The sequence below is a fragment of the Gavialis gangeticus genome, unplaced genomic scaffold (assembly GCF_001723915.1).
Source record: "Gavialis gangeticus isolate Ggan-Ray unplaced genomic scaffold, GavGan_comp1, whole genome shotgun sequence".
In the NCBI taxonomy this organism is placed as follows: Eukaryota; Metazoa; Chordata; order Crocodylia; family Gavialidae; genus Gavialis; species Gavialis gangeticus.
In genome coordinates this window covers 20,948,539-20,963,523 of record NW_017729014.1, presented here as the reverse complement: position 1 = coordinate 20,963,523, position 14,985 = coordinate 20,948,539, and the positions used below count along the sequence as shown (strand labels likewise).

The following is a 14,985-nucleotide window of genomic DNA, read 5'->3' as shown; positions in this document are numbered from 1 at the left end:
ATATATTCCCCCTCCCCAGTAACAGAGAGCACTTCTGGATGTGACATGGCAGGTACCAGACCCATTGCAGTGCCCTGGAGGCAGGTGCTGAGGCTTTTTGCATGCTGCTTGGTGCAGGCCAGCTCAGCCTTTGGCACTGGGGCAGCCGCACCGCTCTTGGCTGGCACGTTAAAGCTGCATCATGTGTTGCCACTTGGCTCCAACTCCAGGCTCGGTGTCTGGGTTGGAGGATCTGCAGCAGGGAGCGGCTGGAAATGGAGCTGTTTGCGTCTGGAGTTGCATTGGGATAATGGGTGTTGGGGCGGGAGGTGTCCAGGGTTCCAGTACTATTCAGGTTTTTATCCCTCACTGCGGTATCCGGATGGGGTGTTGCTATATGTTGTATTTGGTATGACTGTTCCAGGAGGGAGGGAGGGCAGCACCTCCTTGTACTGGGTGCTGCACCCACCTGAACAGGAGGCGGTCCCTGCCCTGGACGGTCCTAACAAACAGGGGGTGGAGGCAAAGGAACATGAAGTGACTTGTCCAAGGTCACCCAGAAAGTCTGTGGCAGAGTTGGGGCTTTACCCATCTCCGGACTTGCAATTCCCACCATCTCCAAACTTCCCCCCGTCCTTAAACCAGATCACATCAGCTGCTTTATCTGCTGCCTGTCCTCTCCAGCAAGCCCTCAGCCTAGGCTTCCACATCTTGCTCGGCTCTTACAGTTGCATGTGGCCTGTCTTGCTGGCACGGGGAAAATGCAGGGTTTTCTGTTCCAGGCTAAGCTCCAGCCCTTCCTTCCTCATGCACTTCTGCAGGAGAAGAGGCCTTAGGGTCCTGATCTCCATTTATAGAAGTAAAAACCAACCGATGAATACGGCACCTGATAATAGGACCTGTTTTACTGAGTCAGATCAGCTGCCTCGATAATAATATGAATGCATAATAACAATTGATTTGCATAGGGGTAGCACAGAGGAGCCAGGGTCTCTCTGTGCTGGGTGAGTACAGCTCTGGAGCAGGAAGAAGGCCCTGCCCTATAGAGCTTGTAGCCAGCCAGCCTCGTCCCCTGTAACGTGGCACAGTGGCCTCCCTATCTCAACATCCCCCTGAGCTTTGGGACTGGGGTGGTCCCACAGCAGTACGACTTTTGCATTTGAGAGCCTGTCTCAAATCAAGCTGGACGCGGTTCCTCAGGGACCAGGTCTCTGCAGGGAGACGTACAGTGTCTGGGAGCGTGGCAGGGGGAGGCATACTTTGCACGCACTGTGCGTAGTCTGTCACCGGAGGATCTCCAAGCACATGATACGTGGCAGGCCGGGATCCTTCCCCACCTCTGCCTTACACAGAGGTCAGGTCCAAATCCGACCGCACGCCGGTCCTGCTTGAGAGCTGTCTGCAGCCTTCATCTCTGCTCCCCCCTCAGCACGGCTCTCGGCAGGGTTAATGCAGCCTGCCTTCTCATCCCCATCTGCTCCTAACCACCTCTTTGACAGCCCCAGAGCTGGGCCCTTCCCCATCCCAAGGTGATCATCATTTAGGGGAGCTGGGAGAGGCCTGAAGCTGGGCAAATCCTGCTGGAGCATGTGCTTGAAATGCATGCTCCAGGAGAGGTCCTTGCCTCTGCGAATGCATGGATCTCTCCCATAGCTTTGCCTGCAGGTATGTGCCAGGAGAGCTGCTCTGTGCCTGGCTATTTCCTGATCCAATATCATGGGGACCCTCTCAGAGCAGCAACTGCATCTTGACTTGATGCTACATCTCTGCAAGAATCTTATGGTACATTTTAGGTCTCTCTCCCCTGCAAAATATAACCTTCTGTTACTAATTTGCCCACCCCCCCTGCTATTTGGGTTCCCACACATGAGAACAGGCTCTCGGCCTTTGGCCGAGTATCAAGCAACATGTGAGCAAATGCTTCATATGCTAAAAATGCTCACAAAGGGCCCCTCCAGAGTCCTCGCCCTGTGCTGTGAATAACCCTGCTCTTGCTGGGCCCGAAGGCTTTTGATCTCGCCTACTCCCTGCTATTTATACTGTCTGTCTGCAGCTTTTGCAGTTAGGGAAGGCTGAACAAATTATCTGTCACTCTGAGTAGTACGGCAGTCCTGAGGTCAAGGCCCCGTGGTGTTGTAACGTGCGTGGAGGCAGAGCATCTCTGCCCAGAGTAGCTTGCAATTGGAGCAGACACTGCCGCGGGGCAGGGGAACCTGGGCAAGGTTGAGTCCCCCGGGTTTCCTGCACACACCTGTGAGGTTGGGTCTGCCCCTTGTCAACCCCTTCCCCCTAGGCCAGGTGTGGCATGTCTTGTGTGACCGCGAATAATTCAAGGTGGAATTGGGTTCGAAGGGTGCCAGACCCTCCTTCCTCTATGCAAACCCCCATCTCTTGGGTGTCCCTGCAACTTGTCACTCCTCTGTGCTGTGAAGTTGTAAAAGAGTCAGGACACCTTGTCAGGGCTCTTTTTATTTGCTCAGAGAGACTAGTATGGAGTCAGAAGGAGGAGTTGAGAGAAGTCCATGCCCTGTTCCTGACCCCCTGTGAGAAACCCAGGCCGCAGCCTTCTTTGGGTCTCAGTTTCCTCATCTCTAGAATGGGAATAATTCTGGCCTGCCGCTTTAAAATGCATTGAGATCCTCCACTCAGTCCCTGTTTAAGTGAGACTGGCTAGCTGCTTTCATTTCATCGTTAACCGTCAGACTGATAGTTGCTTGGTGGCCGCAAGGCAGTGACAGCCCCATCTCTAGTTAGATCAAGCTCATTAGCACTTACCAGTAGCTGGTGGTTACCCTGGAGTGTATCGGCCTCAGGGTGGGCTGCTAGTTGTGACTTGCACCCTGGGGTGGGTGATGTGTGTTGAAAGACCCCCTTTCCCTTGAGCTGGTGGTGCCGTTGGTAGGGGCTGGGTCTACATTTGGCTTGTTTTTGCAGCGGAACGAGTGCACTGTGTGAGGATGAAGTCAATTAAGCAAATACAGCTTGTGGGCTTTATTCACAGTCCTTCCTGCACAGGCTCCATTTTGATGCCCCTGTGTTTTGGAGCCCATGCTCCTGCCGTGAGAAGCAGGAAATGCTGCCAAAAGCAGGGGATGAAGGCCTGCTTCTGGGAGCCGGGGAGAGAAGTAGGGGGGTAGAGGGGCTGGGCAGCTTGAGACGTGGATCTGCGAGCCTGCCCCTGAGCACTCTGCCTTCCTAGGCGGTTCCTTTCCCAGTCGCCGTATCCCTGCCCTTTGTGTTGCTGCAAAAAGCTGCTGGCACAGAAATAGTGTTTCACGTGGCTCTGGCTGCATAATACACAGGACAGCTGAAGGATCAGGCACGTGATGCCCATTAGGAAGCCTGGCAAGAGGCATGTTAGAGAGAAGTGGCAGAAACTGGTGGGGCTCTTAGCCCTGGTTTTTTTCCAGGGTGATTCTGCATCGTCGGTGTAGGTGAAACGACTTCGGTTTAGGTGGCTTGGGCTATCCGCTCGCTCCTTTCATGCAGGATTCAAACGCCCATATCCATGCCCTTAGTTTTGCATATTGCTGCCCCTACAGATGCAGCGAGTGCTGCTGGCTGCCCTGAGGCAGCTGGCAGGGCTGTCTACACAGCTGGGCATTGGGCACAGCGGTGTGTAGAGATGTGCGAATTTCTGTTGCTTTCCAGCCCAGCCAGAGCAAGTGGGGCACGATGGGTAGCTATTCTGCCTTCTCGCCATCGGCGCTGCTGGGAATAAATCAGAGGAGCCTGGGTGCTCCCAGGACACAGTTCGGCTGCTCGCTGGTTTTGGAGGTATCTTTTCTTCCCACCAGTCAGCCAGTATCCCCCACCTCTGGGGCTCTCCCCGTGTCGGCGCCTTCCAGCTTCTCCCTCATCTTCCTCAACGCTTGCATTTCACGTGGCGAGGCCGACCCTGGCGCTGGATGGGTGGTGGGCAGCAATGCTGGAGGCTAGGGGCGAAAGGAGCATCATGGAGCATGCTTCGCTTCTCCTGGTTAACACCTGCGGTGCGACTCCTGGATTCAGACCCAGGTTAGTCATCCCACAGGATGTTGTTCTCTCGGGACACTTATACAGCACATTAATTCTGTCCCTACTAGGGCTGGGTCTAAATTGCAAGGCTTGGCTTCAGCACTGATCTCTCGCAGACTTTTAGCATGCTGGGGACAGGGATTTCTCCCTTCAGGAGGTGCAAGAAGAGCATCTGCTGGGCTTCAGGCCTGCAGACTACGCGGTCCTTTCTGAGCCGTGGGGCATTGGGCTCCTGGAAGAGGGTCAGAGGTACAAAAAAGGCGAGTCTGGCTTGGGAGGGAAGATCGTGCCTAAATCCTGACCCCTAATGGCAACCAGAGTGAAATGGCCCTTGACTGACACTGGATTTGCTTTCTGCTGTTGTAAAGATTTAAGTTTCCGTTGTGGGCAAATGTCTTGTTTCTTAAAAGCAGCGCTAGCTGTGTAGGAGCTCAGAGAGTATTCCTAGTTTGTAGCGTTCATCGACGTTCACAGCAGTACCGGGGCGGGGGCTGCATTTAAGGCCGTAAATGAGCTGCATCAGGCTGCAGAGCGTGGTGGAGAGAGGAGGATTCGGCAGCTCGGCATGCAGCGCTTTCCTGTACCACCTGGCAGATGCAGCTCAGGAAGTTGCATGCCCTTGTTTTTGGTTCGAAGCGGGCACGCAGCGTGTGGTTATGCCACCCCGGGAAAACACGGTGTTTCTTTTCCTTTCCAAGGGGGCCGGGAGTGCTCCCCCGGTGCAGTGCGAGTGTCAGGATATGGATGGGGCAGCAAGGTGGGGATTTGGCAGGTGAGAGAAAGCTGCTGTCGAACGTGCTTTACGCGTCGGTGTTACTGCAGTAGTGCCCGAGGTCCCTGCTGAGGACAGGTCCCCGGTTTCTGAGACGGTGGCAGAGCTGCGGCGTTTCCCCTTGACGCACCTGTGTCCCACCGAGGGCAAAGAGAAGCAGAGGTACAGAGAGGAGAGGAGCAATGACTTGCCCAGGGTCGCTCAGCCTAGGCCTGCAGAGTCCTGGCTCCTTCTGTCTGCTCCCAAATTGGGGTTAGCACCAAGTAGAGCAGCCGCGAGGCTGCACGCCAGCATCCTGGCACCTCTCTCCAGTCCCGGTGTCTCCAGAGCCTCCTGCCTGAGCAGCTCCATCGATCCTCACAAATGTGTTGCTCTCCCTCCTCCTGCCAAGAAGTGCTGTTGCAGCCTAACGAGGGAGCAGACCTCTGCGGAGGGAGGCGAAGTGGCTGCGCAGCGGGTCTGGGTGTCAGCGCGACGATGCCCCGTGGTCCCGGTGGCGTTGCGACACGCAGGGAGGATGCGGCCGGGGAGAGGAAAGCGGTAGCGAGTTTGCTCAGCTCGCTGGCTCGGGGATCTCGCCCAGTCAGCACAGCTGTGCGCCTTCGACGTGGGAGAGGAACCGGCGGGGCTGGGCAGGCAGAGGAGCGGCTGCCTGGAGCTACAAGGACATCGCCTCCACGCCCGGCAGGAGCGAGGGCGACCGCGGGGGCGGTGGGCGCTGGGGGTGTCCCACAAGATGTCAGGGGGGGTCTTGCTGCGTTTTTCCTGAGAGGAGCAGAGCGCTTGGCTTTAAAGGTACAAGAGGTGGGGGGGGGGCTGCTGGAGGGGGGCAGCAGGATGCTGGGGTACAGCAGGTGCCCACCCTGAGCTGCCCTTCCCTGGCTGGGCCAGGACTAGCTCCTTGCTCACTTACCAGGGTCTTCAAGGGAGGCATGGAGAAGACTGAGCCCCACACTTGCAGGCCTATCGTGCCTATAGCAGAAATTTGGGGCGAGCAAGGGAGGGAGAGGGGAGCAGCCGGGCACGTGTAGGTCTCAGTCTTTCCCTCTCTGAAGGAAGACGCCCCCACTCATTGCTCCAGCCAGGGCGCCAGGCTCAAAGGAGGGAGCTCGGTGACTTCAGACCGGCTCCTCAGCTATATGAGCTGCATGGGTCTCCCGTGCAGGACAGACCCACCCCTGGGGCGGACAGGGAGCTCTCAGCCTGCACAGGAGCAGGTGCTGGTGCACTGCTGCCTGCCCATCCCCCCGCCGGCGGGGGCTAGCCCCCCGGACAGGTGCGGCCTGACTGCCTCGGGTCCCCCGGGGTCCCCCCAGACCCAGCACATGAGCCGGGGACATAAGGCGATGCGGTGGACGTCCCCTCTGGTTTTGTGCTTGCACCATGATGGGGAATTGAGCCCTTCCATCCGCTCCTACGGAGAGCAATGCCGACTGGCTTCTGAGCTTGCTGTAGGACCGCAGAAAGTCACGACATCGTGCAGCTGTGATGCTTCATAGCTGAAGGGAGCCTTGACTCTTCCCCCAGGATAGATCTGCCTGGCTGAGTCGGGTTCCTGCAGGGCTGGGGGAGAGGATCTCTCCCTGAGGAAGGCTGGGAGGATGCAGGGTCCCCCGGGCACCATCAACCCCTGTGTCATCTCATCGCTTTTCTCACACGGTCTCTGTTCATCCCGGCCTCAACCCTCTCCAGTAGGCGAGATTTCAAACCTGGCTCCCCTTTGAGCGCTAATGGGACTTGCACAGACCCTTAAAACACTCTCAAGCCCTGTTGTGCTGGTTGGTGTGCTTGGCAAATGTACGGTTGCAGCTGGCATGCCCTGCCAGGGCCTAGAGCCGAGTCTTCTGGAGGGTAGCGAATGCAAGTGGCAGTCTTATAAGGAATGGGGTTTGTGCCTAGTTTTTGGCCTTGCACTCACGCTATGTTAGGACGGAGACCAAAACCCGGTTCTTCTGAGTGCCGGTGCGGTGCCTTAGCTGGTATCCATCCTCCATGAGGCATGATGTATGGCCACCGTGGTGGCTCCTGGCCATAAATGAGACCTGCTTTCTTGGCCCTATCTGAAGCATATGCTCAGACCTTTCCTGCCTAGCTTGGAAAATTAGCTTCCCCGCATTGAAGCGAAATAGCTTTACAGGAGACTGGCAAGTGCTTGGTGGCAGGGGCTGCCTCGGTGGCACATTTGTACAGACCTAGCATGGATAAAGATGGTGCGTGAGACTCAATTTGGAAGAGACCCAGGCAGGTCCCTGCCCCGAGGAGCTAATGAGCCGTGGGAGAGGAACAGGGTCGATTTATCATGGGGGGAGAGAGTGCATTGGAGGAGGTAAGGAGGCAAAGCAACACGGTGGTGGGCAATGGGAAGGGAATTAGGCAAATGGAGGGAAACTTCTGCCACGTGGGTCTGTCAGGAGCAGCGGTGGCAGCGTGGTAGAGGCAGGCACGCAGCCGAGATCTGCCGTGTAGCTCCAGGCCTCCGGTGCGGCACATCTAGGAGCCAAGCATGCATGTGGGGACGTGTGTAACAAGCTGCCCCAGGGCCATCAGTGGGCTTGAACCCAGGCCCTTTGGAGCATGCTTGAGCATAAGGAACGACGCTCTCCACTGGAAGCAGGAACAGGCTCATTTAACCTTTGCGGGGAGCTGGTGCGTCTACACTGGAGGCGGAAGCCAGCTCGGGCACCAGTAACAGTGAAGCCACTGCAGGGCTAATGAGCTGGCCAAGCTCACAACAAGGGTGTCAGGTGGCCTGTGCTGAATTTGCATTGCTGTGCTTCCCTGCTACCAACCTAGAAGGTGCTCCCCCTTCAGTTGGGTACCCCCAGGCTGCAGTCTGCGTGCAGCACCTGTGCCCTCATGTGGGTTGTGCATGCTGGTGGAGCTGGCAATGCTTGCTGCCCGGCCTGCCCTGCTACCGCACCGCTTGCATGAGCGGCGCTTGCTCTGAAGAGGCCCTCAGGCTGCTGGATTTGCTCCTGTCCATCTTCACCCAGCCCCCTGCTAACTCAGCCTGACCCGGTGCTTTGCTTTTCTGCTCCAGGCTCCTCTCGGTGGTCAGCAATGGAGATGTGGTGGGCAGCTCCCAGTCGAGGACCCGCACCTTCAGCTGGAAGAGGAAAAGCTCCCGGCGAGGTAGGGGCCAGATACCTGCATGGGCTCATGGGTGGAGAGCGCCGCACCTTCCTTGAAACGGAGCTGCTGCTTTCTTAGCATCCGTAGGGGAGCTGGCAAGGCTTTTCCCATCCTCTTCTTCTCCGGTGGTAAACAGGCAACAGTCCTCAGGATAGGAGGGCTATGGGGCATCTCTGGGACTGGGACTCGCGGGTGGGGCAATGACTCAGGGCCTAGATGCTTCATACCATTTAACTTCCCAACTGGATGTACTTTATGCTGGTATCTGGAGAGGAGAGATGACCAGCTCTCCCGGAGGTAGCTGTCCACCCCTCGGTTACGTTGGAGCAAACGTACCCCAATGTTACTTTGCCTGGAAGAAGGTGTTGAGGGCTCAGTGGGTGAAAATGGGGAAGGGTCTGAGCCCAGAGGCTAGTCTCTATTTGGGTATCCAGGTTGTAGCCATATTGGTCTAGAGGAAAAAAGCATTCAGGACTCATGGTTGAGGTGATATCTGTTATTAGACCAACTGGATTTTTGCAAGAATTCAAGAATTATTTATTTATTTATTTAGTTATTCATTTTGGGGTGCAAAAATCTAGTTGGTCTAATAAAAGATATCGCCTCTACCATGAGTCCTGAATATTTTAGTCTATTTAGGGCAGTTTGGGGCTGTAGATCACGTGGGGCTTGATCTCTCTCTGCTGAGTTGGAAGGCCCTGACCTGAGCACATCTGACTTGGCAGCTCCAGCCTCCCGCTTATCAGAAAGGAGACGGAGCCAAGCTGTAAAACCTAGATACAGAGCTGGAGTAATCCTTGCGGAGGGGTCTGACACAAGGGTTGCGTTTAGTGTTAGCAAGATACTGTTCCCCCCGGCATTGAAAAAGCACCAAGAGCAGCGCGCTGAAAAATCAGGTGTTCAACCAAGGCTGAGCCATCTCCATCGTCCTGGGTGCGCACGCCCCAGCGAGGCCGTCCCTGCCCCGGGGCAGATGATCTAACAGGACAAGGGAGGGAGATGAGTCACAGGGAGGTGAAAGAGCTCGGCTGTCAGAGGCAGGAGCAGGTGTCGGGGCTCCTGACTCCCCATCTGGTGCCTTCCCCATCACGCTGCGCAGGCTCCTGGCAGCTGGGAGGACAAGTCAGATGCAGAAGGAGCTGTTACATGGGTTCCTTTTGCCGGCGGCGTGGGCTTAGCATGTCCTCTGCTCCTGCTTCTAGGCGACCGTTTTGAGTTCCCGGCGCTGGAGGAAGATGTGATCTACGATGACGTCCCCTGTGAAAACCTGGACTCGGATCAGTACGGTATGAAACCTCCCCAAATGCTCCCTCTTTCTCAACGTGCCCCCTCCCCTTCTCCTGTCCACCCTCTCATCACTAAAATGGTCCCATATCTCTGGGTCTTGGTGCCCTGATGAGGGTGCTGCCAGGTGGGAAAGGTGATGTCTTACGTCTGGGGAAAGGGCGGCAGAGGGAAGGGAAGTGGTTTGTCTTGTGTTCAGAGGATCCCATATCTCTGCTGGGGTCCTGACTCCCAGCCCATCCCCTCTCCCTCAGACTCTGCTTTAGCGCTGTTGGCTTCCTTCAGCCTGCGTGGTGCCTGGTCGGTCCCTCCAGAGGCAAGGCCCGCAGCAGGTGCAGGCTGGCATAGCTCGGACTTGTGCAAAGCCAGGCCGGCTTGCTCCCGGCTGGACCAGGGAGTCCTCAGGGTCTCCAGAGGTGCTGATTCACTCTGGAGGAAGAGGCTGTCGGCTGGGGATGGGAGGTGGAAAAAGGCATTAGGGATCTGCACTACTTCGGAGAGATGCGTGTGGGATGGAGCCACCGGCTTTTCCATGCCATTAATATAATGCAGCACTGGGTCTGTACCAGCAACCAGCAGGAGCTGGATGGACCCAGCTGGAGCCCATCCGCGGCGTAGGGGCACTCTGGATTGTGTACGTGGCCTGGGGGCGAGGAACGGCTGCAAGGATGGAGGATGCCTGGTCTTGGAGTGGGCGACAGTGGACGGGGGCTGATTTGCTAAGACGAGCCATGACACTACAGTCCCATCCCACCCTCAAAAGGGATTTTCCAGGATCGTGGGTCCAGCGCTGTCTCGCTCCGGGTGCAGATGGCTCCCAGGCCTTTGCCACCACCGCTCAGAGCATCATCCAGCGGTGGTGAGGCTGGGATGAGTCTGCGAGGTGAAGGTGGAAGCAGGGCTTGGCACTGGTGCTGGGACCTGCAGCTGGCTGAGAGCTGAAAGGCGAGAGGGAGAGGAAATGCACCCTCAGCACTTCTGGCTTGCACAGGTCGAGATGCCCTTCACATGCATGCTGTCCCCCTTGCTCGCATCCTGAGGACCCCCAGCTCCGAGAGGCTCCAGCGGGTCTGCTCCCAGGCAGGGGCAGGGAGACAGCTTGTCGGACGGCTCCATAGGCCCCTCCCCAGGTTAGCGCCGTCCTCCCTGCCCAGCCTCGTCTCGTTAAGCTCACAGAGCAAGCCGGGGATGGATGTGGGCTAACCAGCTGCTCGTGCTGTAAAGATTTTGGCGTCGGATGGTCCCCCATCAGCTGCTGAGCTGGAGCTGACCTTGCAGATCTCCCTCTTTGGTTTCCAGGTGCGTCTTGTCTCCTGCTAACAGGAATTCGCCCTGCCGCTCCCCCGGCCCGAAGAGCCACCCTGAGTCTCTGCACCACTGAACTCGCTGATACAGGATCTTCTGCCTCTGGTTAAACAGCACTTGCTGCGGGAAGAGGGGGCGTTTCTCAGGCAGCCCGCACCAGATGCTCAGAGCCGCGTAGTTATACCCCGTCCTCAAATCGTTGCACGCAGCTTGCCGTCCAGCAAGCTGCTCTGTAGGCCCCTCCGCCACCCAGAGCTCCCTCATTTGGCACGTGCATCCTCTTCTTGTCCAAATGCCGCTGGCCCAAAGCTGGCTTGTCTTCACAAAAGCTTGAGCTAAACTGGCAGAGGCTGGATGAGAGCCATTCTTGGGACGCCTCTCGTGCCAGCTTGCTCTACATACCTGGCTGTAAGGGGCGTCTGGGTCCCAAGAGGCTGGCACCTGGGGCACCTGTACTCACCTTAGGGTCTAGTGAGGCATGTGGATGAGATTGTAGAGATTTGCGTTCGCTTCTGGGCTCTGCCACAGATGCTCTGGGTGGTCTTGGGCAAGTTACCTAACTTTTGTGCCTCATGCCTTGGTTGTCAAAGGAGCGATAATATAATATTGCAGCTTTTGTCTGTTCAGGTGTGGGGGGCAGCCTGTGTTTGGCACGGGTCTTGTACGGTACGGCTCCAGTCTCAGTAAAGGCCCCTAGGTGCTGGCTTTGCCCCTCCAGCGTGAGGCTCTGTGGGTGGGAAGGCTATCATGGCTGCTCTTTCTTTGTGCCTCTGTGTCCGGCTGCACCGGATACCTTCCCAAATCTTTTAGGGAGTTGTTTATCTGCATTTAAAAATAGTCCGGTGACTGCAAACCGGTGCTGGACGTCAGCTTAGCATTCCTGTCTGCCCACATTCCTTCCAGCGCATCTCTTCCTCCTGCCGGGCTGCAGACGGAGGCCGGGTCCCTCCCTAGCCCCTGGCACAGATGTTCCAGCAGTGGAAAAAGCCCAGCTGTTTCCCTTAAGCTAGAAAACAGAGAGCCCAACATTATCCCAGAGTACAGGGAGCATGTTGTATTGGATGCACGTCAGGCCTGATGCCCATTTTGGTCTTCATCCATCTCTCCTCCTCTCCCGCATGGTGGAGCCCGCTCTCAAGACCCTAATGGAGGTGAAGGACCCTGAGCGCAAGGAGCCCGTGCACCTGGCAGTGTCTTTGCTGCTGGAAGTTGCACTCAGCTGACCCTGGCATGTGTGATGCTGCAGTAATTTGGGGCGTTTTTTGTCCTGTCTGCATAATCCCCGGTGCAGCGTGGTCCCGGTCGCTGGAGTTCAACCTGCACAAAACACTGATAGTTTAAACCAGTGCATTCGGTGTCACTCGTTGTAGAGGGACTGCCCAGTGTTGCCCAGGCCGGGTGGTCAGGACTCAGCCGTAAGTTGTAATACCTGTCATCTCGGCCTTTTCCCATGTTAACTGGCCTCTGGGCTTCCACTTGCTGTTTGTAAAGGCGGGATAAGCAGCCTTCCTTTGTCTGGCTGCTCTATTGAGCTTGCAACGTCTTTGGGCCGGGGGAGTATTTTTTACTGATTTGCTGGTAGAGCACTCAGTGCAGTGGCATCTCCCTCCCGTCACAATGGTCTCATCATGATAATTAATAATAATAATGATAATGATACGCCTCTCCCGAGATGGAAACGATGCTTTTCCTGCCTCCTCCCCCTGGCCAAGAGGCTTCCCCGCCTGGGGCTCTGCGGACTTATCATCACTTATTAGGCTCCATCTGCAGTAGCTACACCTTTTCCACCCCAAGAAGAGAACGAATCTGCTTAATTGTGGCGGTGGAGTGCCCTCTGCTGTCGAGCGCACACGCCCGCTCCCGCGGCACAGCACGGCATCCTGCAGCTGTGCAGCTATCATCGTTTGTGTGGGGGGGACCCTTGGTTTTGTTTCTTTGTGCAGCCTTCAGCATTGCTCCTGGTGAGCTCTCTGCATGTATAGGGGGGACCGTCCTACCTGGGCCTAACCCCCATTATGCACACCTGCCTCTCTCATCAAGTTTCTTACTGCTCCCTTTTGGCATGGAGGCCTGGATGGCCTGTCTAGGAAACTCGGGAGCCTTTTTGGGTGCAAATCACTCCCACCCTGGTCCATCCTTGGGGTATGTTGTGTGGCTGCTTGAGGCATGGGTGTTAAGAGGACAACCTACCTGCTTCAGCCCGTCCCCCTGCCTTAATGTAAGCCCTGCAGGTGCTGGCATGGACAGGCAAGAAAAGACCACTGGACCAGTTTGTTCCCCTCCACTTCTTTCCCCTCCACCCCTGCTGCCTGCAGGGCTGTTCCCCTACACTACATATCAATCCTGAGTCCACAGATCCTTTTAACGGTGGTTAGGAGATTCTCTTTGGTTTTGCCTGGGCATGATTTGCCAGTGTCTGTACCCATAGACCAGGAGTCTGTCCTAGGTCTGGAGTTTGTCTCCCAAGGGAAAGGAGTGTAGTGTGAGCCTGGCCGTTGGTCGGTCCCAGTGGGAGCTCTGTAGCCAGATGTGGGGGGTGCGGGAGGCAGAGACACTGAGGCATTTAGGATGCATCTACACATGCACTTTAATGTGCATTAGCCTATTTTAATGCGCAATAAAGCATCATGTAAAAACTTAATGTGCATTAAAATAGGCTCATGCACATTAAGCATCACTTAAAAAAGCATGCACTTTAGTTCATGCTTATTAAGGCAGGCTAGTACACATTTCCCAAGTACCTTGCAATATAGGTACTAGATTTTAATGCGCATTAACTAAAGTGCATTCATGCACGTGTAGACATGCCCATAGTGTTGAACTGCATCCATGCAGAGAGTGCCTGATGAAATGTCTCCCTGCATGCCTTTGCCAATGGTGCCGTGGTCTCTCCCCCTCCAGGGACAGACAGAAACCTGATTTACGAGGACGTGCATCGGGAGGAGGGGCAGCGGGACGCCCAGGATCTAGGCTGGAGCTCCAGCGAGTTCGAGAGCTACAGCGAAGACTCCAGCGAAGAGATCAAACCCGAGGCCGGGCCTGCCAAGCTAAAAGCATCCTTCCAGCCAAAGGTAACAAGCGGGTAGCATGCCCCTGCCCTGGATGGGGTTGGGACAGGAAGGGCAAAATGGCTTATCAGCCCCTGTGTGACAGCTATCCTTCGTGGGCAAGGGGTGGGGGCATCGACCGCCCAACTTGGAGCAGCGCAACGGGGGGCTTGGATTACCTTGGCTGTATTGAGCTGTGTTGGCTTGGGAATTGAGGTGCTTTCTAGCCTGGCTTTGGGTCCCTGCAGCTCCAGCAACCCCTGTGCATGTAGGGGGATGAGGTTTTGGGAGCTCCGCAGCATCCCAGAGACGGGAAGCAATTATGGACTAGGACCCCCAGGTTCTTTCCCCAGCTTTGTCCTCGGTCCCCCAGCAGGCCAGAGGCAAAGCTGGGGAATGAACCCAGGTTTCCCAGGGTGCTGAGGTCTTCTGAATAAAAGAGCATTGTTTTCTGAGCAGATGGATTGTTATCTGGGAGGAAATGGCTTGATTGGTGGGGGGTGGGTGGGCGTTGTGCGTGCACGTGTTAAACACTAGTCCAGACAAACTGAACTGGGATAGAAAATGAGTTGGTTTTGAGGAGGCCACTGCTGTCCCTGATTTAACGGAGGGTCTGGCAGGGCAGATGGCTGAGCTGCACTTCCTAAGGGATGGAGGCTTGCTGGCATGTCCCCTGCTGCCTTGTGGGAGCTCTCGGCCCCTCCGCGGTGCGGCCAGCTCCAGCCGTCCAGGGTGATGGCAATTGGGTCCAGCTGGCTGCAGGGCTCGAGGCCCACAGAGGTGCCCGTGTGCCTGGGCAGTCCATGGCAGCGGGGTGGCAACTATCCTACCCGTGCAGCTGTGGGGAGGGGATGTCCCAGGGGCTTGGTGTCTGGTGGTCTTTGCTTCGTGGCTGGTCCCTGCAAAACTCCTTGAACCGACCGGCTGGTGCCACTTCTCTTGCTGTGGGCCCGGCATCCTTCAAAGCACTCCTAGGCCCCTCGGGGCTGTGTCTGGTGCATTGCAGACACCCCCAGGAAAGCTGTTGGGCACGGTCCCCCGGGACGAGATGCTCCCTTGCACTGACCAGTGCATCGGCTCTCTTGGGTCTGGCATGCTGGTTTCTTGGAGGGGGCAGGTGAGGTTTTGGGAAAGGAGAGGAGCATGGACCCTGACCCTCTCCAGAAGCATGATTGTGGGGTACTCTGGCCTGCAGCTGAGAGATCCTGCCTTGAACCCTGCATACAGCACGAGCCCACATTTTCCCCCTGCCCCTGCATGCACTCAGGCTGCTGCTTGCACTCGCCTCCGTCCTCTGCTTTGCTGCACACGCTGGGTTGTGCCTCACGGCGCCCAGGGCAGGAGCTGACGGCTTGCTGAGCACAGCTTCCAGCCACTTTTCTGGGAACGTCCTCCCCTCCACCCTCTTCCCCTGCTTTCTCAGCCCCGCATGGCACCAAGGAATTTGCC

At 56.5% G+C, this 14,985-nt stretch overlaps 1 protein-coding gene across 6 annotated transcripts in view; it reads left to right on the top strand.

Annotated features, from left to right (window-relative positions):
- Positions 1–14,985, top strand: part of ARHGEF10L (Rho guanine nucleotide exchange factor 10 like) — a 148,083-nt gene that overhangs the window by 37,507 nt on the left and 95,591 nt on the right. For all 6 annotated transcript variants that reach the window (XM_019511929.1, XM_019511927.1, XM_019511930.1 and 3 more), the window contains 3 exons: positions 7,809–7,900; positions 9,103–9,186; positions 13,391–13,560. In XM_019511929.1, the coding sequence (XP_019367474.1) occupies positions 7,809–7,900; positions 9,103–9,186; positions 13,391–13,560 (346 nt within the window). The remainder of the gene's footprint in view (positions 1–7,808; positions 7,901–9,102; positions 9,187–13,390; positions 13,561–14,985) is intronic.